This window comes from Ambystoma mexicanum, chromosome 6p (genome assembly GCF_040938575.1).
Source record: "Ambystoma mexicanum isolate Mex_15411 chromosome 6p, UKY_AmexF1_1, whole genome shotgun sequence".
NCBI lineage: Eukaryota > Metazoa > Chordata > Amphibia > Caudata > Ambystomatidae > Ambystoma > Ambystoma mexicanum.
This window is the reverse complement of record NC_090935.1, coordinates 1,151,889,769-1,151,913,018: the sequence shown is the minus strand read 5'-3', so window position 1 is coordinate 1,151,913,018 and position 23,250 is coordinate 1,151,889,769. Positions and strand designations below refer to the sequence as shown.

The 23,250-nt window shown below is 45.1% G+C and overlaps 1 protein-coding gene across 3 annotated transcripts in view; it reads right to left on the bottom strand.

Annotated features, from left to right (window-relative positions):
- The window catches only part of PIP5K1B (phosphatidylinositol-4-phosphate 5-kinase type 1 beta), a 792,190-nt gene that overhangs the window by 499,040 nt on the left and 269,900 nt on the right, over positions 1-23,250 (bottom strand). For all 3 annotated transcript variants that reach the window (XM_069625767.1, XM_069625768.1, XM_069625766.1), the window contains 2 exons: positions 21,388-21,473; positions 8,280-8,348 (listed from right to left, as the gene is read on the bottom strand). In XM_069625767.1, the coding sequence (XP_069481868.1) occupies positions 8,280-8,348 (69 nt within the window). In that variant the 5' untranslated portion in view covers positions 21,388-21,473. The remainder of the gene's footprint in view (positions 1-8,279; positions 8,349-21,387; positions 21,474-23,250) is intronic.

The following is a 23,250-nucleotide window of genomic DNA, read 5'->3' as shown; positions in this document are numbered from 1 at the left end:
GCTCAGATTACCACCGGACTCATCATGAGTTGGTGACTGGGCACCACATGAGAGTACCCCTTGCTCCCCTCACTCAAATAAAAACTGATGCCCAGAGTGTAGCAAAATTATTAGGGGATGAGATGTATGATTATTTGACAAATATGACCGCTAGTGTTTTTTCTATATACCAACATGTCATACATCAGAGGAAAGGGTCGAAGAATATTGAAGAAGACAGCCAAACTATCAACCCTATCGAGCTTCTGAAACCACTAAGTTTGTATCTTGGGGACTAAGTACTCATTAAATGTTTTGTCCATACTGGTCACAAACCCTGTTTTAAAGGACTGTGCCTGGTAGAGGAGGTAAACCCCACAGCTGTTAAAGTACATGGAAGATGGGCTTGGCTGCATCTGAATGACGTAAAGCTCTATAAAGCAGAGACCCCTGCCCCTCTGGCGCCCGTTGACAGTGAAGCAAGAGAAGAAGTTCCGCATATGCAGACCAGATCTACTACCAAGAGCCAACAGGAGTCATCAAAATAAAAACAATTCAGACTTTCTATTAGTTCCAAGTTCAAAGGAAAACAAATAACTGTTCAGTATTCACAGAACTATTCTTGTCACGTAAAAGAGACTAGTTTTGAAGAAAAGAAGAGCACACAACACTTTATGTTGCCTATACCGTTGCAACACATTTTTGTATGCTGTTTTCACATATATACTTCCATCCTATCCAGCTCCAGTGAGATGAAACATTGATATTGTCACCTTTTTCGGAAATTCTGTACCAGATCAGGGGCATCCAATGATGGCACTAACAATCATACAAACTACATGTATATGTTTCCCTTAACCAATCCCATCACACAGTAGGTGGTTTTCACTGTTAGCCATGTAAGATGATGTCATAGCTGACGTATGCCAAGGAATAAAACCTTTTGTGTAACTGAAATGCATCTAGAGTGTGTGAGCTCCAATCTGTTTGTTCACCAGGTTTCCCTAATTTATTGAACTGATAATATAGTAGTTTTTTGCCATCTTCCTTGAGTCTGTCCTGTTATTTGGGCATGAGATAATGTATTGTGTTGATACCATTCGGCACTTGAAACGCTCCAGGTGCTATTGCACACCTGTCCCAAGAATATTAGCATGGAATGAAAAATCAATAACCTGAGGATAAAAAGGATGGTTAGAAGGAATGAGTGGAGGATAGGAAAGACTGGGGGGAAAGAAATATCAGGCTTGGTTAGTAGATAACCCAGTAGGGAAGTCAGAGAAAGGTATGATGGAATGAGAGAGATGAGAAGAATGACTTAATGGAAGACTTAATGGAAGAGGGCATCACTACATAAGATTGGAGGATGTGAGAGTGATTACCAAAACACCATGAAGGAAGGATAAGAGAAGGCAAAGACATATGGTGAAATAAATAATCAGAATATCAAAAACGGCATTCAGGTCAAGTAGCAATAGGACCAAGGAAAGTATTTTGTGAGAACAGTGCTCTTAAGACTGTTTACTTCCAGTCACGCACTTTGTGAAATCTGTGGAGGGTGGAATAAGCAAAGGAGTGTTGTGAAGTACTAGACGGTGGATTTAATTTGTTTTAGAGGACTTTTTGATGTAACAACACTCTTAACATATACATGCAGGCCCTTAGTTGAAGAAAGGTTCCACACATTGTGATTTTTATTTTTTGTTAAAAGATGGATCCCCAAGTTTCTAAATCTTTGACTGGTCAATCAAAACAACCTTTACTCAGAAATCTGCACCTACCTACCAACACCTTGGGGTCTAAATTATGAAGCTACACCCCACCCCACAGTGTTATAGAAATTGCTGCAAGATGTAACAGCCAAACAGGTGTTACTCAGTCACAGTCCCCTGGCTGTGTGCTCTCAGTAACCATGCCACCACGACTGCCGGTTATGATAACGCAAGCATGTTTCCAAGCATGTTGCAGCTGCACTGATGTTTATTCCTGTTGCACAATTCTTTCACATGATGAATGCTCTCTGAGAGGTGCTTGAAACCGAGAGTAAAAAAGAACAAACACACCACTTCACCTTTAACCAATTTACATCGACACTCTTAGGAGATGAGGATATCCTTGAAGATTCTTTGCACAGCCCTGAAAGCACATCAGCACTGACAAAGAAGTTCAGAGGGGTTGCAAAATTAGAGAACGTGACCATCCAAGTCGCCAAAAGCCAGAGGGCCTAGTTACAGAGGAAAGGCCTTATCCAAGAAGAAATCTGAGGATCACCAAGTACCAGCTCGTGTGTGCAGCAGACAACCGGTTCCACCAAGCCATTTTGACACCCATGCTTGGCCCTAAACCCCAGCTGGGAATTGAAGAGTTGAGCATCATCAGCTGTTGAATCTTTATTAGTCCAACTTAAGTCTCTTGGACAATCCCAGAGTGGCAGCCTACAGAATCACCTAGCCAGATCCTGGATTGTGGCATAGCTATGGACTTCAAGGGGTTGTTTTATGTGCATAGGTTTTCAGTAGACTGTCCAGTTCTACCCAGAAAACTGTCCATGAGAGCAAAATCATGACTCCAGATGCTTATTGAGACTGGATCCTAGGCAGGTGTGAAAGAATGTTAAGCAACATCTCACGCTTGCAGAAATATATATCATGTTATTTTGTATTCGTAAAGTGATACATTGCCAATGGTTTGAACTCGTAGCTTTAAGTAACCATTCTGTACTGCAACGCTGCACCTGAATGGGCTTCCAGTAGTCTGCTGTGTGAAGCATAACACCACATTCATAATGCCTGGGTAATTACAGCATTAGGGGAAGGTCTAAAGGCTTTCCAGTCATTTTAGCAACATGCTACATGCATGTAGCTACATGTGTAGCTGTGGTGTACTGTGTGATGCTAAATCTATGGTTAGTGTTGGTTGTATGAGGGCTCTAAATGGCCTGTGTGCCCAGTGTTAGGTGATGCTGCACTCGAATAGCTAGAAGTAGTTAGGCGGCAATGGGCTTGGTTCGCAGACAATTGTTTACAAAATTGGGGGCTATGCCTTTCTTCACCTTTTCACCAGGTAGAGAAAAAAATGTCTCGAATCTCTATACTGCTTCCTTGAGGATCATGTATTCTACATTTCAGCCTCTAGCCGCTGAACCCATGAGTGGGCCCATGATGCCCGACACTTGAATAAGTGTTGTTTCAGTGGGTACAACTAAATGATGCTTTAAAACCATGCTCCCTTTGCCAAGCCAACGTTTCTGCTTGGGGCCTGGTGAAATCGCCTACTTTTGCACAGACACAAAAGTTAGTGGACAAGTAGTGTTTTTTACGCTGTTTAATGTTCAGGGGGCATTTGAAAGGCAAAGCTTTCTCCTACTGTTTGTCAAAGCTTTTGTCTACTTTTGATCTTCCAAATGGGAAAAGCCCTTTTTTCAGCCATTGCTTCTTTCTGGGATGCATTGCTATCGCCGGGAGACCACCCGAGGGATAACCTGTAACCTACAAGAACCCTTTACATAAGGGAAGAGGGAGATAGCTGATTGGACGCTCCTGTCCTGCTTCACACTCATACCCAGTGAGACGGTCTGGAGCAAGCATATCAGGCCAGGGAAATAGGGATAAAGTTATAAAGAACTCTCAATATAAAAGATGTCAACTGTTTTCTCTACTGGATCACTCTCCGGTTTATGACCCTCCCTACTTATGAACAAGGATGATTTGTTTGTATTTGTTTTTTATTTTTTATCTGCTGTTTAGCATTTCATTCCGTCTTTTTTTGTGTTTTCTGCTACCCTGCACGAGTAAGAGGTAGCTTGAGCTATAAATGACTGGCCTAGTCTCCGGCACATTTTCTTTTGAAAATATCCTCAGAGGGTCAATTTTCAATTTCTTTTTACTGAGTTGTAGAGATGCAGCTGACGTCATCACTAGTCCCCGCCCCCTCACCTCTGTCATACTGGAGGCAAAGCAGGAAGACTCTGTGCATGGCACCAGGTATCATCCCAATACCGCACTGAATATATGGGAGACGTTATGCACTCAGACAACCGTATCGAATGTACCCTCGTACTGATGCAGTGGAAGGATGTCGGCATACACCATTGGACATAGAATAGCTGTAAATAAAGTCCTCCCAGAGTAATGTGCCGCCATGAAGAGATGATACTAAGAAGTACTGAAACAACATGTGAATGATTAAAGAGGGATAATGTAACTGAAGCAATAAGGGAAACATATGCAGGAATGAAGAAACCATATATACAGAGAAGATAAGTAACCAGATGAGTAATGACTATATATAAGCCGAAATGCAAGGTAGAGATTACATAGAACCTTGCTGTAGTAGAAACTATAATTATAATTGTAATTGGTTATTTATAACTAGGGCTTCCGGTTTTATGGTATTTATTTTTCTGCCATTTCCACCTGTATTCATCCATATTTATTTTTTGGCCTTTTTATCTGTATTTATCCACATTATTTTTTTCATATATAAAGATAATTCGCAACCAGTATTTTTCTGCATTTATTCTAATAAAAAAGGCATTTATTAAAGCCCACATGCAGCCATATAGGAAAGAAATGCTAACTCAATTTTTTCCATAACAAACCGTTCCTCCTGTGACTGCTGCTGCCATAAGATATATGCAGTCAGCAATTTGAAGAATTGTAATGCTATTTTTATACAACTTTTACACTCTCCATTGCTGCCAATCTGTAATGTGAGTGGCATGCAATGTATGACTGACATCAGAGAGAGCCAAACAGAAAGACCAGTTTTTCTGTTTTTTTCCTCCATTTTGCTAAATAAATTCAGACATAAAGCAGATTGGTTTCCCGCTGTACCTATGTGTAAAAATCAGTAAAAATGGAAAACTGAAAGCCTTATTGATAACACGCTTAATACCCAGAGGTTTCTAAGCACAGACTTGGGGATCGAACCTGTGTTGCTCCGCGTCGTCCTGTTTCTAAGGCGAGCACATTGGCCATGAACTATCCTCCCGAGACATGAGGAAAGCAGCCATGAGGAAAAGATGGGCATCGGATCATGTCAAAACGAGCTCAGAAACAATCAAGGGCCGCAGATCAGAAACTCTGCAAAAAACAGTTTCATGCAAGAAAAAAAGAATATCTGTTTTGCTAAGCCTAAGGATGACACAGCAAGACATAACTGCAAAGTACAAAGAGAGTTAACCAGAATAAGCTTTGAATGAAGGGCACATTTCTCTTAGATTAGGCAGGCGCGAAAACATCTGAAACTGCCAAGTATTGGACAATCAAGGATGAAGAAAGCACATGTAAGATGGAGCAACCAAGTCTGCAGAGGCCAAGAGGAATAATAGCACCCAACCTAATTAAATCAAATAGCAGTAAATAGCAGCTCGAAATGTACAAATTTGTGGTCTACTGACACGTGGTGCTGGACTCATAAACACAGTCTATTCATTAAGCCGCAGATGAAGATAGTGGTGTAATGTGACTCCCTTAAAAATCCCATAGAAGAAAATAATCAGCAAGGTCAACTACAAAGGAAAAGCCTTGGATCATGGTCTAATTGATGAGAGATGGTAGGCTAATTGAACAATGTGGGCAGTGGTCTGACGTTATTCCCCACACCTGGGTTTCGTTCTGTTCACATGCTGCTGGCAAGCCGAATGTCCAAGGTTGGCAGAGTATGCCAACCAATCATGAGTGGCTATGTAGCGGCATGCTATACAATATTGCAGAAACCAATCTGCTGTTATTGTTTCTCTATAATCTTTATTATACGTATTTAGAAGTAGTTTGATGCGTGCCTAACAGATAAGGGGCAGCCAATGGTGTCATTAACACTTATGCATAGTATATTTATAGTATATCCGTTCCCTTAACCAATCCCTCCCCTCGATAGGTTTTACTGTTTGCCACCCAGGGTGACGTCATAGCTGACGTATATCAAATTATAAAGCTTTAGTGTGATCAAAACTTAGATGAGAGTGAGTGATGTGCATTTCGTATGGTCACCAGATTTACCTACTTTATTTGAGCTGACAATAAAGTAGTACTTTGCCATATTCTTTGAGTCTGTCCGGTTATTTGGGTCTGAGTTAATTTATTATGGTAATTCCATTCTGTGCATAGGATACGCTCCAAGGTGCTACTGCATAGAGTCCCTAGTGGCTAAGAGGTGCATGTTCTAATGTATGCCATGTTTTTACAAAGACAAAATAAATTAAATGAGATATAAATATAAAGGCCTTAATTTGAAGCAGGTCCCTCCTCTCCACGTCAAAATGATTTTTAACAGGAGGTGATTACGCTATGTCAAACAAAGCACGGATGCGTTGAACATTCCACTGGTCTCTAAATACAAAACATCAAATCGTGCATTCTCGTGATTTGGACCAACATGGTGGCAGTAACTTTGCAAAATAAATTGGACTTCTGTCCACCTTCCTTTGCTTTGGCAGGTCGCTGGGAACCCACTTTTTGAAATTGAACTTCCCGATGGACCTTCACTTATACATGTGTATAATCCTATCCAGCGGTGTGCCCTCTGTTATATGCTCCTCAGCCTTTTCACTTCTGTTACCACGTATGTCATCTTTATCATATATGCCATATCTGCCTAGTGTTACCATGTATGCCATATTTACCTAGTGTTATCCTATATGCCATATTTTCCTAGAGTTTTGCCTGTACAGCCCTTTGATCAAGTTGCTCCTAAGAAATTCTGCAATAAATGCCAGACCCTTTGCTCTCTTTGGCAAGTTTATGGAAGACCTATACAAACACACACAAATGCAATACACTAGAAATCCTATGGCAACCAGATTTGCAAAGATCAAAGAAGAGACCACTGGGAAGGAATCTTGCATTTGCAACTCAACATGCAGCTTCGGTTCACTTTGGCATTTAGAGAACTGCCTCTAGGTGCTATTGTCCTGGCCCTCTGGCAACACAATAGGTAAAGCTTTTATGGAAAACACCACCACCACCACCATACTATTGCATTGTTCACCATATGCACAATGGTGACAAACAGACCTTATCACAGTTCGTATCACTGATACCCTATGGCACCATGGAGAAAATGATTAATAACCTATGAATGCAATTGTACCAGGAATTACATCTTTAATCTGCCCACAGGACCACCCCACAGAGCTCCTTTAAGATTCCAATGCTACCCCCTGCTGCTTGGAAAGTAGTGAAATGGGAGGAGCCCATGTCTCCTGAGGAGCCCTTTACCACTTCTGCCACCAAAACCTTCCGCCACCACTGCACTCCGGGGAAGCTCCCGGGGAAACATGGTTTGCTTCTGCCATAGGGCTGTTGCTCTTGTGGCTGTCTCCCTCATTCATAAGGCAGCCTTCTTTCTACCCCCACCCACATTTCAGAAGCAAGAGTGACCACTCATCTGGCTCCAAACACAGGTCATCTTCCCCTGGCATTTATGGACCAGTCCTCAGGATGATGATGATGACACAGCTTTGGAATGCCATTTCCTAGCCACCTAAAATGGCGGCCAACCAGCTGCACTACAAGGGCCCTCGTGGGGCCTGCCTCTAGGGCTGAGCCTGCTCATTGGCCCTATGTCTTTCTTTCTCACGTTGCTAGGCATCCGGTAGTCAAGGAGGAATGCTGGTCTCACTCACTGTTCACAAGCAGGGGTAAAGCCTTAAAAGAAAAGTGCTGGGGGCTCATTAACATATTCAATTGGATGTGACATCACCATAAATTAGCATATCAAGATGAAATACGTACATTTCATTCCATTGGCTTTGCATAAACATGCAAATTGCATAGGACGAATGGCATTTGCCTTTCATAAAATTAACACACACGCACAAAACCGAGAGGATATTTTCTTCTAATAGTGTTTCAAAAAGGTTAAAAGGGGTGCAGTTTTACACTCCAAGAATCAATGACAATGTTTTCCCTGGAACATGTGGCCCTGAAATGTGACATTTCAGCTTTAGTTGTTTGCTCATTGTCACCAGTTTATCTGGTGCAGTGATGAAGAGCCCGGCCTGTGGCGGTTCGAGTCCTGAGTACGACATATATTCACAAGTTCAAAAATGACAGGTCAGTTTTGCTCATTTTACAGTACACACGGCCTCTAAAATACCTAGGGGGACGGCGTCCACCCTCTAAAAAAAGTGAGTGGTCTCCGTCCACCTGCGTGTACCCTGGACTTGAGCCCTGCTCACAGGTGGAAAGCAAGCACTTCCTCCTTGGCAGCTAGCAGCCACTGGAGTCGCCCTGCTCCCCTTTTTAGGGATAAGGACATTCACTGAGCCAGTCAGGCCTGCAGCGGGGAATGCTTACCTTCTTGTACGTTTTCTCTCCATTTTGTTTTACAGCGGTTGCATCGCCATTCTCAGTCGAGGAAGACATCTGCAGAAAAAGGAAAAGTTGGAATCAACCATTGCTTTTCTTCCTCACACTTTCCTATGTTTTAACTCGGAAGCCAGCACATTTTTCTCAAACCCTCTGAGGCTTTTCATTATTTTTTACAAATTCCAAACTAATCATACCTGCTATATTACATTAGCTCTTCCAGTTTATTATACCTTTAGGTTATGTGTTCTTGGCAAGGGTAATTGTTTTAATTCATTTTATTGTACTAGATAATGCCTTGCCCTCAGCAGGGTTGGTGCACCACTACAATAACAATGCATTCTAAAACTCTTTAGATTCATTAAAAACGATTACAAAAAAACATGGCAAGATATGTCAGGGCATTTAAATTCAAAGTAATTGTGATAGCCCATATTCCAAGTGGCCCATCCTGCCCAGCAAAGGGAGCATCTGTGGGTACACAGCGCAGGAAATACCCCTGGCCTTCCACACTGGGGGGCAGAGGATCGATGCACATGGCTTATCGTGACTACGTGACCTGCACTCTTCTGCTGGGTTTCGGCCAAAAAGACCGAATCCACATGACCTACCCATCTAAAAGTTTGAAAATAGGTACCACCAAAAGTTCTACCTACCACAGGTTTGACATTTGTTTGGGTAGGTCATTTGGATTCGGTCTAGAGCTGTGGGGGCTGCAGCAGGGTGTCCCTCGCAGCTGTCCCGCAGTCCCCCCAAAAAGAGGGCTGCAGGGGCTCCCCTGCAACTCCCCGCTCACTATACTATAGAGTGTAGTATAGTGAGCGGGAGGTTGCAGGGGACACCCCTTAGCTATCCCACAGTCCCTAAGTCACAGGGACTGAAAGGCAAGTAGGGGGTGGGGGTGTGTTGGGTGGGGGTGTGGCGGGGTTAGTGTTTCTATAGATTTGGTGTTGTTTTACCATGGATGTACAAAATGGAAATATACGAACAATTTTGTATAACGTACATTTCTCATGCGGTCATTTCCGTCGCAAACATTTAATCCGCAGTAAAACAACCAGGGGTGTTGCTAGGAGGGGGCTAAGGGAGCTAAAGCCCCTGATCTTTTGGTTGTAGCCCCGGATTGAATCTCAGGAGCTAGCCAAAAGTCTAGCTAGCCCCCAATCCCGACAGTTCCGACATCAGCTTAGCCCCGGGTCTTTTCCAGACCTAGCAACTCCCCTGAAAACAACCCCAAATCTTCCTGACAGCCTACATTTGAACTTGATGATCGGCAGATCCAGGGCAAAGGAAATAAATTCTGTATTGAAGTGATTAAAAAAAACGCAATTACAAATCCATTTCCAGAATGTAAATGTGCTTCTGCTTAAACATGGTGCGTGTGCACACACAATTAAAAGACAAAGGGCCCGTCGTTTTTCGATGGGATTGTGCCATTGTAGAGCACTTTTGTGAGTTAGGCCCAATATGCCGGAACACTGCATTACACACTACACTTTGATGAGACCCTGTCTGTTAGGTGCTTCTTCTTCCTCGTAGCACTGTTCGCCCATCCGAAGGGTGGTAGATTGGCACCCAGGTGCCTGGATTGAAGGGTGTGTGGTTGCACAAAGTCTTTTGCGGATGATTTTGGGTGTCGTGTGTGGGGAGTAGTGATGTGCTCGGAGCGAGATGCAGGATTCCTGCCCCTACAGCTAAAGCAATCTGGCACAGGTGCAGAGGTTCTGAGATGGGGGGTCAATGCAGGAAAAGTCTCCCTGTTGCAAAACGTTCAGTTTCACATAATGGATATTGTATTAGCACACGACCTTGCAGCTATAATGAACATGTGTACATTTCAAAGGTCCCTGGTCTGAAATGTTTCCTAATGCCTCTATAGGAATTGTAGGGCGTGCTTTCCTGCGGCACCTGCTTTGGAGGTTCGATTATTCTCTATCAGCACTCTCATCACCCTCAGCCTGACCAAGTTACCGCTGTATTCCTCTAATAGAGAAATGCTGAAACCTTTAATTGAAATCTATTAGAGAGGGTCAGAGCAGAAGAAGCCTATTGCTTAGCAACCAAATGGGGGATTTGTCGTGGTGTGGCGTCGTGATGTAAGGGCACAAGTGAGAGTGCGCAGTGGGCGACAGTGGTTTCCATCTCTTTGACTGCTTTAAAGGATGCCAGGTGCAACAGTCCTGCTGGCTATGTGAGGCGGACCAGGCGACGACCCATTGGTAACTCCCACCGCAAGCTGCCCTCAACGTTCTCTGAGTCATGGTGCCTCCAGGGCTGTAGGTGCACATTCTACTGCAACCCTCTGTAGAACCAGAAGAAGGGCCTCATCGACTAAATAATATTGGAAGGTTGGCCATCTTAACAGCACTTTCCCGTGCTGCTTAGAGGCCTAGATCCGAAGCATTTCTTCCAGTGCATATGTACATTGCGTGCAACGTGTAGGCACTTTAACCATGCTATCCTTTGAATTTGCAACTCATCGTATTGATTGTAATGGCCCTGAACAAATAGAGTCAAAGGAAATTCTTGTCAGGCACAAGAAAGTGTGACATGGACACAAGGGGTATCCGTTTTGTGATCAATCTATGCATTCACGAGCACACAATTAAATAGGTAACAATCACTCCGAGAAATATCTTTTGTTAACCAAATTTGACTTCCAATGTGAAACATTAGGCTCAACCAACATGATGAACATTGAAAACAAGTGACATTTGTAATGTCAGTGAATGGTTAACTCTCAAGATAAGGGGGAGGGATTGATGGCTGGCACAGCCATTCACAGTCTCCCAGTATGCTTTGTTCATGAACATTACCGCATGTAGATCTTTCATGAGTGCTTGTTGCACTGAAACACAGTACAAATGCGCTCCAAGCAGGAGTTGAAAAGGCTTGATGGTGAAACTTTGTTTCCAGCTGGCCGCGTGCCTTGTCGCGCAGATATGTTGTTGCCATGCAGCCTCGGCTTGCAACATAGACAGACTAGGCCCCAGCAACAACATTGCATACAAGGAGTAATGCAAAATATGAGGAGGGTGACTGACCGTCCGCGAAATGTTCAGGGGTAGATTCACCTTCGTCCCCTCAAAAATGACACCTTCGCCATTAAGCAGCAGCCAGCAGAGTTCCTGCCACACGCTACTTTTATTTTTGGCTATTAGGTGGCGCTGATAGTGCTGCTTATAAGCCAAAACTATTGTCATGCAAAGTAAATATAGGATAGAAATGGGATGTGAGGAGTGGCAGACAACCTACCTATGGCCTATAGCCGTTGCCACCCACTACTTGCCCTTCCCTGCCCAAAACACAGCCCCCTAGTATGTCTCTGAGTTACGCAGCCCCCTGCGATCTCACTGAGTCACACAGCCCCCTAGGATCTCTTTGAGTCACACAGCCCCCTAGGTCGGATCTCTTTTAGTCGAGCTGTGTGCCGCATTCCAAAAGGTAATCCCTTAATTGCAGCTATGAACCTGCCAGATCACATCCTGATGTTATAAAAGGTCTTTCACAAAGCGGTGCTTTCAGCCACTTCATTTATAAGCAGAATGCATGTACTGCCATCTCTTCTTGCACTGAATTCTTGCTCAAAACAAGCATTGGCAAAGCCAACAGTGTTTGGCTCTTGTATAGGCATTAGACAGGCAGCTGCCAGGCACTGCTATTATATGCCCAGGTACTAGCACGATTTGCCATCCGTCTCTACCTTGTGGTGAGGTACTGATATTATGACTGTGCTGGAGAATGTGGATCCCATGCCTACACAAAGGTGAACAAGGATGGCCGTGCTGCTTGCTTGGGGGAGCATCGGTCCAGCTCCAGGAAGTAAAATGAGCTAGAATGTCTCTTGTCTAGGGCCTTCGCGCTGCAGTCATAGCCTTTGTGTATTTGAGACAATAAGGATGCAGTAATTTCCCCATGAAATACACAGGCCTCCCACGAGGTTCACATCGCACAAAGTACGTTATTGTGCGGGCAGTCCCGGCTACTGCTGGAGCTTGGTCACGTGTTTTAGACCGGGGTACACCAGCAGGTAGCTTGACCTCAATAATCCCTCTTGACGCGTAGAACCTTTAGAAGGGTGTGCATTCATCACATCACACTTTTTACAAAGAGTTTTTTTTGCCAGATTTCTTCCTTTTCTAAGCACTGTGATAACAGTTGATGTGAATCTTCAATGTGTTGTTATGTTATGTTATGTTGGTATGTGTTTGTACTGCCTCAAATCACCACCGTAGTAGTCTCTAAGCACCGTAGCCTTGTTTGAGATGCATTCTGTCCCAGCGTGGGGTCACAAGACATAGTCTGCTGGGAAGAATAGCAGGAGTAAGGGTGAAGTAGGAGAGAGGGAAAGGAGTTTGCAGATACAGGAAGGGTTTTAGGCAGGGCTCAATGCTTGTATTAGTATGGAAGTGTGTCCAGCCGCTACATATGGACTGTCCTCTAGAGAGAGGTGACAGAGAAGAGAGTGTGTGGAGCTAACATACACACTGGGATTGCAAGGCAGTTTTGGAGTATTACAAGCTAGATCGAGTAGCGTTGGGTGCACGAGGGGCTTGAGAACGTGCTTGAGAAATCCTGGTAGATATGTGGGCTTAAAATACCTGCCACGTCAATGTATGGTACCGCTGATAAATTCCTGAATAAAAGTTCTGGGGCTGCCAAGCAAACTCAGAAGCCGGCCTAATACAAGAGGAGGATGTGTAAGAGGTGAATGCTGTTGGTAGCAAAAGGCCAGGGAGAGGGATAAACCGAATTCATAAAGTAAAAATGCTTTTTCTGGCCCTCGATGGCAAATAAACAATGGACATTCTGTCTAAGGCTAACGCCACCTCATAGTACTGAGGAGCGGGGAGGGAATTGTATGCAATTTTTTTACTTCAAAGGGAGCAAGACTTGAATCAACCCTGATGTGATTTGAACTTGGCTCCACGTCTGAGGAGGGCAGTTAACTTGCTGAGCTATCTTCCCAGCACCTTAGGGAATCTACTAGGATCAAATAACCAGCTATATATGACGAGAGCTCTACTTGAATTGAGAGGCCATATCTTGACACCTCTGGCCTCCTTGCTGGACTGGTCTTTTTTGATCTGGGCAAAATACCTTAAATTGAAATGTGGATAGTGTATGGCATGACAACGGTTTTGAGCTGATGAGGGTTTGATGGCTGGCATCTTTTTTTTGGTTCATATATTCACCAAAGCATTCCAGGATGTCAATGGTGGGCAGTAATCAAGATGGCCGCTCCCTGGCGAGCCCTGCCTAGAGGGAGAATTGATTTAAGTGGGTGAGCAATCCGCTTCTTAGCGCAGTAGCCATTTATTTCTGTGTTTCGTGATCCATCAGGGTACACGACTAAAAAACATATCTTAGAAAGGACTGGATTCCAGTTATATTTCAGGGCACTTAATAATGTATTGTACTGAAGAAAACGCTCTAAGAACTGTGCATTGCATTGCATTTCATTGCCAAGCATGACGCATGTGTCCCCGACTTGAAGAGTTTGGCTTTCAGACAGTAACTTATCCTTAAAAGCAGCTCTGCCATGCTCACCCTTACCTTGCAGAGGTGCACGGGGACAGTGCAGATAAATAGGAACGACCGTCTACTGAAAACCTACTCCACGCGGCGATAATGCAGGTTTTAAGAGAAAAGAGAGGACATCTTGTACTCTGAAAGAAGAGCTGTACAAATGCGCCTATTAAAACGTTCCGAGGACAGATGCGTTTATCAAGGCATGCGTCAAAATGTTCCAAGCAGTGACACTGAATCCATCCCGTCTCCAGGAGCTCTGAATTGAAGGCTCGTGCTCTGCCACGCGCAGGTCACTGGCCATTTGAAGCCTCTGCCCAGTTCAGTGTTGAATGCCAGAGTGCCCTGGCCTTCATGTGACGGACACACGAACGGCAGACGCCCAATAAAAGCGAAGAAGCCGCGTGCGCAAGGATGAAAAATGGTGCAACGTCCTTTCATCGACACCCGTTTGTTCGACTAGTGTTTTTACGAAAGATTTTTGCCGAAAAAACGTATCGACATTTTTTGGGGGGTGAAAAAGAGCATATAAAGGGTTCGGGGGGTCAGGAATAAATAAAAATAGGTAGGCGAGGAGGGGGGGGGGGGGGAATGGCAGATGCCCCCACAAAAAAACCCAAAAATAATTGACAAAAAAATGGATTCATTTCTTCTTTTAAATATTTTCGTAAAAACACCTGTCGAAAAAACTGGTGTAGATGAAATTACAGAACCTGAAAAACATGATATGGAACGCCGGGCTGAGCCTGGCTTCCATAGTCAAGGGCATGGGCATCATTTTAGGGGGGGGGGCTTTTTAGGGGGACAATGGTGTTTGGCTCGCCCCCAACTTTTGTGGCACACCATTTTGCCCCACTCATTTGACAGGGGCCCCTTTCATTTAGATGTCATGCCCCCCTCAACATGTTCAGCAAAGTTACTCCACTGCTCCCGGGACTCATGGAAAATGGATGCACACGTGGCCAGGGCCCAGTGTATGCCCATGAGATAGGGGGCTGCTGGTCTGATTTCAGAAGGTGGCTGGTCCCCCTAACTTCTCACAGCACAGAGCTAGTCTATCCTGGATGGACAGGAAGCCATGTTCTTTATAAACTGCTGCCAGTCACAGGCCCCTGAGGGCCCTGCAATCAGAAGGTTGGAATGAAAGCCTTGAGCACAGGTCTGAGCTCTTCCTGCCTTTGAATGAAGGAGGCGTGCAACATCCCAACGTGCCTTCCTGCTGTACATTTCTGCATGCATTTTTTCCAATTCTTCCATACAAATCTTGACATTCCCACCACAACGCCATTGTGGGGGAATGTTCTTATTGCCTGCAAGGAGTGGATTGAGAGATTCCTCTATGATACTCAATAGCTCCGCCGGAGACTACCCGGAAGCGAAAAGACGCTCTTGGTTATAGCTTCTTTTTTCAGTTGTAGGATGATTGCTTATGCGGCCTTGGAAAGTCATTACAACTTATTCGCCACATTCCTTCTGTGGGGTTTTTGTTCTTTTGCCACCTGAAGTTCTAGAAAAACCGATTTATTTGATTCGATCGTATTAAGAGATCTTTGGATTCCTTATGAAAATGGTTTCACTGCCCACTTATGAAACTGTTTCCGGTTGAGATGTCGCAGCTAGCGTGCATGCCAGAGAAACCCATGGACGCGATGCCGCATGGTGAGGGTGACGCTGAAGTAAGTCCCTCAAGTCCCTCGATGGGAAACCTGTGGCATCTGTTATTGGGGTGCAGGGTTCAGATATCCGCCAGCCCCGGTCTGCTCACTGTAAAAGCCTTTGCACGATTTCTACACATTATTTTCCCAGAAAAAAAGAGCAAAAGCTCCCTGAGCAGGGTCGCACTGGGCCACACAACTGTCTCGGGCACCAATGAAAAAGTGGCCCACAGATGCAAATGGCAATTCATTCCTTTTGTGACACTGTTTGAATAGTACCCAAGGGGAAGGTTTTTGATAAAGTGTGATGCAAACTGTGCATTTTAAAGAATATGTATTCATTAACACTGGTCAAAACTACTAGCCGCAGAGTGAATTAACTCCTCAAACTGGTGCAAATTGGCCAAAAAAGTGGCCCACTTTGACCATTAAAACTAGCCCACACCAGCATTTTGTGTTTTTGGTTCGGCCGTGGGCCTATTGCCCTATAGGCCAGTCCGAGCCTGTCCCTGAGTACGAACATAGATAGATTCATAATCCGATTTTGAAATTTCTGACAAAACATACAGAAGTGAAGGGAGTGAGGGCTGCTGAGAGAGGGGCGTAGGCGGAGGCCAATGGGTGTGGCATGGGGTCAAGAAAAGATTTTAAAAAACAAAAATCATAAAAAGCAGTTAAAAAATGAAATGTGAAACTTCTTCACAGAGCCATAGAAAACACTTCATAAAATTAAAAAAACTTCTGCAAAATCTAAAACAGTATGAATATTGCAGCTAAGTAGCCAAGTTCCTGGCTGCTATTACCTTCCACCCATCCAGCAACTGACCAGTAGGAAGACTTGGTGAAAAGTACTGACCTGGCTCACAAGAGTAGATGATGCCCGCCCATCGGCAGCCCCAAGCCAGTGGTCGAAGTGGGCGGGAGCGGTCGGGAGCGGTGCTCATTTACTTCTTTTAATTAAGGGTTACAGTTCCTATACTTTTATTTTGAAAAGAAATCGTTCCGTAATGGTTTCGTTTTAAAATAAAACTATAGGAAGAAGTTGAAACTTGCACATTCAGTGCACTGCACTGAGCGTTTCCCTAAACAGCAGGAGCATGTGTTTTGGTGCTTGTATTGTGTGTGGGAGGGGCGTGGTGATGGGGTTTGTGGGGAGCGGGGGCAGGCCAGTAGGGAACATAGTGCCACTACTTCTTTTCGTACACTTCGACCACTGCCCCAAGCTCGGAAGACATCAAGGTCCGGCACATGTTTTACTCCAGGGGCTACCCAGGTGTCAACCACCCTTCGATCTTGCCCGGATGTACTTGGACAACACTTAAATGTGCTGCTTATGAAAGCATCAAGTGAGCGACATAATGCAGGTAGAGTAGTGCCCTGCACTATCAGGCCACACCCGGGCTCTTCTGCCCTGGTTCTGCTCGGAGTCATGTCCACTGCAGGGACTGGAACGGAGGCGCCTCGCCTTTGCTCTTACTTTCAACAGCACTTTCTTTAATCCTGGAACCCCATTACCTTATTGGTGAAGTATTTTATATGTCATTTTTGTCAGAGCCAAATCTACAACTAAATTAATTGAGTGGTTTCACTGACAGTCTGCACAGTGGGCATCATTCTGAGTCGTCTGGTCCAGTAAAAAAAGTCCCGGTTTTCATGGATACCAGCACTTTACCGGACCAGCCGACTATGGTTTTGGCGGTCGGGCCACAGCTAAAAACTGGAGGTAAGGCAGGGGCCCTACCCGCAAAAAAAGCCGTAATGACCAAATCCCCTCATGCAGTGAATGAGGATTTACACCGTCACTCCAGCACGCGGAATGCAGCGGCAGTGCCACCAGACGGAGTGTCTGGAAACGGTATTAGCCTTTGCCGGTATCCTGGCGGGTTTACCGCCAGGATACCGGCAAGGCCATAATGAGGCCCAATGTCTTGTTCTGTACTTACAGCCTGAAAAATGAGAAACACCGCACCAGTGCATCGCGTCGCAATATTTGAGGCAAAGTCAACCCAGATGATAAATAATATGGTCTCATCAGTTAGAAGCCATTTTACATGTTTCTGTGAGGTCACTGGCACTTTTTCTATCATAACGTGGGAGGGACTGCATGAGAGCATGTATGTTGCCCCCACAGACCCGTGTTATGCTACAAGTGAAAGGCCAGGGAAAAGTTAGAACTTAAGTGCTAAATCCTCTTAAACGCCTGTGTATGGACACTGACGTTGGGGATGCATGTTGTTGTAAAGGCTGCAGCAGAGTCCCAAGCCGAATGTCCTCCAAAATGGCGGGTCCAAACTAGGTTCCCTGAATTATCAAAACACAGAGCCCTAGTGACCTTCACTGCTATGCCAAAACCTTTGTATCATAATATTTCTGTTACATCATAATCAGGCATAGCAATTATGTAAATACTTTCTAATTCTCTATTATTCTCTATTCTATGTACAGACTCAGTTGTGTAAATAGAACTAGAATGCATAAGGCTTAGGCATTAATATGATGTAATAAAGAGTGACATACATGGCTTAAGACAAAAAGGTACTTAAAATTGGAGAGCCAGAGAGCGCATGCTTAGAGCCTGTCCTTATGCTCACTTTATCGATGCGCTCTACTCAGGGGAGTTGCTAGGTCTGGAAAGGACCCGGGGCTACACTGGTGTCGGAACTGTTGGGACTGGGGGCTAGCTATAGCCTTTTGGTTGTAGCTCCTGAGATTCTATCTGGGGCTACAACCAAAAGACCAGTGGCTATAGCCCCTTTAGCCCCCCCACCCTAGCAACGCCTCTGCGCTCTAGGATCTCTGTCCTGAAGTTGTAGCATTTCTCCTTATGCTTCCATGTTCCATGGTTCTCTCTGTTGCAGTTTGATCTGGGATGCGTTCCCTCTGTCTCGAGGTCTTTGCCCAGTGTCTTCTCTCATCTCTGGCATCCGCCTACACACCTTTGCTCCACACTTGGTTCTGTCCATCTCCCTCTCTCTTGTTCTACTCTCCTCTGCACACCTTCTCATCTTGACACCTTCCTCTGGCACCTATGGCCCGAGTTTGTGGCCACCATGCCATCTCTCTCCCTCGCCTCTTCCTGACAGTATCCTGGGCTCCTGCTCTCTGTCTGACATCCACCAACTCGCACAAGCTTGATCTGTCTTCCTTACGTCTCCATGGCCTTGTTCCTTACTTCTGAACCACAACGTTCATCAGAATGACAAGGATCCCCTCATTTTCACTCGGTCCGCCTTTTCTTCTGGCCATGTTGCTGTGGTCACTGCCACCTGTCCACAGTCTGTGTGATGTGAGGAAGTCCTGTCTATGATTCTTGGGGTAAAGGGCGCAGTAGCCATCGAGCCTGGTACAGTCACCCACTATGTGATACTGGGTAGAGTCCCTGGCCTACATTACCAATTTCCGCCCTATCTCACTCCTCCCGTTCCTCATGCAGTTGTTGGAGGCCCTGGTATCACCGCTGCTCTCGACTTTTCATGTTCATAAATCCTGAGAGGATATCCCCAGGGTTGAGCAGGGGGAGAAGAGATTTCAAAGTCCTGTCCATAAAGTTAAGAATTCATTTGAACTGGTAAAAACTAGGGAAACACATGGCCCACTCTAAGAACATTGTTACCCACAATCAAACAGAATGCACGGGTAACTGCACACCAAGAGGACGACACACCAAGAGGCTTCTCCTTTGCTGCTTCGCAGACATGGCTAAATAATACCCTGTATAAAAGCAGAATGTGGAGCTCTGCTGCAGCAGCCCCATGCCCGGTGCCCTAAAGTTGGCGTTTTAAAATGGGGGCTGCCCTTTACCAAGGCTTGGTCCACATCGCAGTGCAGCGAAGGGCGGACTACGAGGTGTTGGTGAAGCTGAAAACAATTGCCTCTTTGTCAGATCAGTAAACATCTTGAAAATGACAAACAACCAGAGGCCGGCCCAAGCCGCCATTTAAACTGTGAGCTAGCTGACAGTTGTGCGAGGGCTTGGATGTGAAGCAGGTGTTTGGAAAGGGTTGGGTGTCCAGGCAACAGGAGATGGAGGTGGGGCAGGAAGAGGGAGTCTGTAGACAGGTGACTAGAGGGGAAGAGGAGATGTGGGTGAAGAAGATTAAGGAAGGGATCAGGGGAAACAGAGGGAGTGAGGAAGCTGAAGGAGAGCATAGGAGGTTGAAGATGAAATCAAGGAAGAGGAGGAGGATTGTAACCAGGGGGAAGTTTTGGGTAACATCAAAGGAGAGAATGACAAGGCAGAGGGTAGACTAAGGAAACTTGAGCAAGGAACAGGGAAAGATCAAGGAAGGTAAGGAACATCATCCAGGTAGGCACAGGAACAAAAGGAAGGACCAAGAAGGCAAGGTAGGAAGGACAAGGGCCTAGACACGAGCACGAGAAGCAACAGATGGCAAGAGCACAGAGCAAGGACCTCCAGAGCATTGAGACGTGCCGAGTACTTCAGGGGTCTGCTTTTATGGCTTCCAGATTGCCTTGGTGTGGACATGTAACCATGGCAGCCGGAACACTAGACTGATGATAGGGAGCACCGGTAAGGGGCGGGTCCACCGCCTCGATGCTACAGAACGAACCTGGAGGGCACACAGTGTCCCGTAGCGTTGCAGGTTTCTTTCCGCTGCTGAGGCCGCATGTGGCTGAGTCTCCACCTCGCCCCGCGCTGAAGCTGCCATCTGGGATACTGGCGCCAATGAACGACTTTTGTGAGGCGGTAGATGAGAATGTGATTTTGGGGTCTAAAGCCAGAGCCCCACGACAGGGAGATGGTATCATTTAGCCCTAACTTCTGCTGCTCACCAGGCCGGGAATGCGGGTACATGCGGGGGCTTGAGACATGGGCAAAGGGTTTCCCCACTTGATATTATGTAAGTGGACATATTTTGACCATTGTAACCTGAGAAGTTACATGAAAATGTGTTTTCTGGAAAGATCATTTTCTTTTGGGAGCCATAGGTGGGGTGTACTAAGCCAATGTTGGTTCTCTCCGTAGTTTCTCATAGACACAGAATCAGCTAGAGAACACTAACATTAATGCTTGTCTGTGGTAATGTTCCTCGTTATTCATAGAGCACACATATGCCTCTAGGAAAATTATCTTTCCAGAAAAAGACATATTTTCATGTAACTTCTCAGGTTTCAATGGTCAAAGTATGTCCACTTAATATCAAGTTTTTATCATAGCAATTCTTGCTGGGTCTCTCCAGCTTCTTAGCAATGCAATAATCGCTGTTGTTATCCAATGTGACAGTACTCAAGAGTAACAGGCATGCAAGACCACGTGGCACTGCTCTCTTTCCACATTCACTGAGTGCCCGGACCACACGGTGTGGGGCGCAGGCCTTCCAGGGAAGACAGACTCACCCCTTCGTGACATTGCTCTCACACTTAGGAGTATGTTGGGGGGGATCATCGAAGACAGTGAGACTATCAGCAAAGAAGCTAAGAGGAACGGCTCAGCTTTTAACACAGACATTCTATCACCTACCCTGAGGGTCCATGTCAGTGCAGATCAATGGCTTTCACCATGCCAGCCGCCCTCAACACAACTGCAGATCTCCACAATCCACTCATCAATTATCACGGATTGAAACTCTGCAGCAGCGCCTCTATATGGAAAAGGGCTGATCAGAGGAAAAGTCTCGGGAGGATAGCCCCGGGGCAATGCGCTCGCCTTGGAAGCAAGATACAGAGCAACACACGTTCGATCCCCGGGTCCGCACTTAGAAACCTCCAGCTATTAAGCGCATTATAAATGACCAGTCATAAGACATTTGAAAATCTAGGGTTTACTGAGTCAGATTGTCTAGAAAACTTGCGAAAGTTGTTTCTAAATCTTTTTTTACCAACACGCTACATGGATTAAACTTTTAAAAGAAATGACTTCACCATCTGTTGCAAATATTTGGAGCGATTACCTTTCCTCACTTCACTTGCAGGTCCTCTGGCGCTGATACTGGCATTTAAGACGTTCATTGATCCGGCCTGTTCATGCCAGCAGCACCTAAAAGAAAGAGCAGAGAGCAGTCAGCGCGGTATAGATGTCACGTGATGTCCAACATCTAAGGAGGCAGAGACACCTGTGCGCAGGCGCGTTATACATGCCATATCATATCATCCTTGCCTAAAGCAGTATTGCACCTTTAATTACATAGTTACAATATGTGTACAGATGATACCTTTGACCTGGGTTCATGTTGTGTAATTGTTGCATTAACAAAACTGCATATTTGTAAAGCATCTTGGTGCTAATAACAGCTGTTTATTGTTACCCAACTTAATGGTACTCATTTTATCGACCTCTGAAGGATGAAAGGCTAAGTGGAGCTGCTGGGATTTGAACCTGTGACTATGAGGTCAAACACAAGCCCCTGCGGTGGATGCATTAGTCCACTGAGCCACAGAACCGGCCTTATGGAAAGTGTTTAACTATTCAATTGTTTGCCCTGTTTTTCTTTTTTATTCCGTTTGATAATAAAAGCCAATAGCAGCAGATGGCACCGGGGATCTGCAGGGCCTTGACTCCACTTAAACAGTACTCAGGACTTACCCGTGTACAGAAAGAGCATGCTGCCCAGATGCAGGGCACGCTACGTTCAAAGTGTTGCAATACATGTTTCAGGTGACATGTCTGCTATTTTTGTTGCTGCGAGGAATAGATTACAGCTGTTTACCCTATACACATGTGAGCTATGCATGCACATTACTGGTTTAGGAGAAGGCTTTATATCAACTGTAATAATGTTGCCCGGCCTGAAACCCTGAGCTCATTGTAGATCATTTTATTTAAAAAAGCTTCCTCCTTGTTTAACTCATGCACTGACCATGTCAATTAATGCAGGTAATTACTTCTTGTGCATAACTAAAACATGTTGAAAATCTGTGCATTTTTAAGGTAATGTTACCCTTTAATTAAAAGTTGCTACAGACATATATAGGCCGGCACAGATCTGCCCGAATTTATGAAAGAGTCTGTGTTTGATGAGAAGTGTTTTCAGGTGACTCTGGAGGCCTCTGAACTACCCCATGCCAGTGAGACTGGCTTCCCTGAAACTCAACCACAGTCAGTGCTTGAACATACAATTTACTTATCATATAGGCCACCCACACACGTCATTTGAACACCCCTCTCAATGGACATCAAACATCAGAACACTACACGTGCGTGTACAGCCAACTTACATACCAACGCTTGGACCAATGCATCTAGCACAACGTCCACACAGGCCTCCCTTTCGGACACAAAGGCCTCTATGCTTTCGGCAAAGATCACCTAGGAAATGATCTGCACGCAGAGCTCTGGGTACTAGCCGCCTACACACATAAACACAACAGCAAAGCTATCTTGAATTTTACACTCACTCCCCATTAACCTCACCTACACTGACCTTTCAGACCCACCAGAGCTCGTGGAGACCATGCAAATGGCAACAGTATCCATCCCAATGACCTAACATAATATACCATACCATCAGGGTGCCAAATGTGGACCCAAGACTAGCCATTGGCTAGTGGTATTTCACTATTTGGCAAGTAAAAAAGGTGTGCTGTGTGAATGTTTAGAATTGAGGAGGCGGGTGACTTTTTCAAGGCTGGTTAGTAGCTTGCCGTTTGAAATTTTGCACCCTGATACCATAACGTTACAAAGTTTGGCTGGCCGGCTGTCAAGTTGGGACTCCGCAGTGGAGTATACAACATGGCAAGAGTGGGGGTGGGAGGGCGAACTATAGAGGAAGTCCTGTTTTTTTCGGGGGAATCAGGTTTGCCAAATGTGTGGTCAA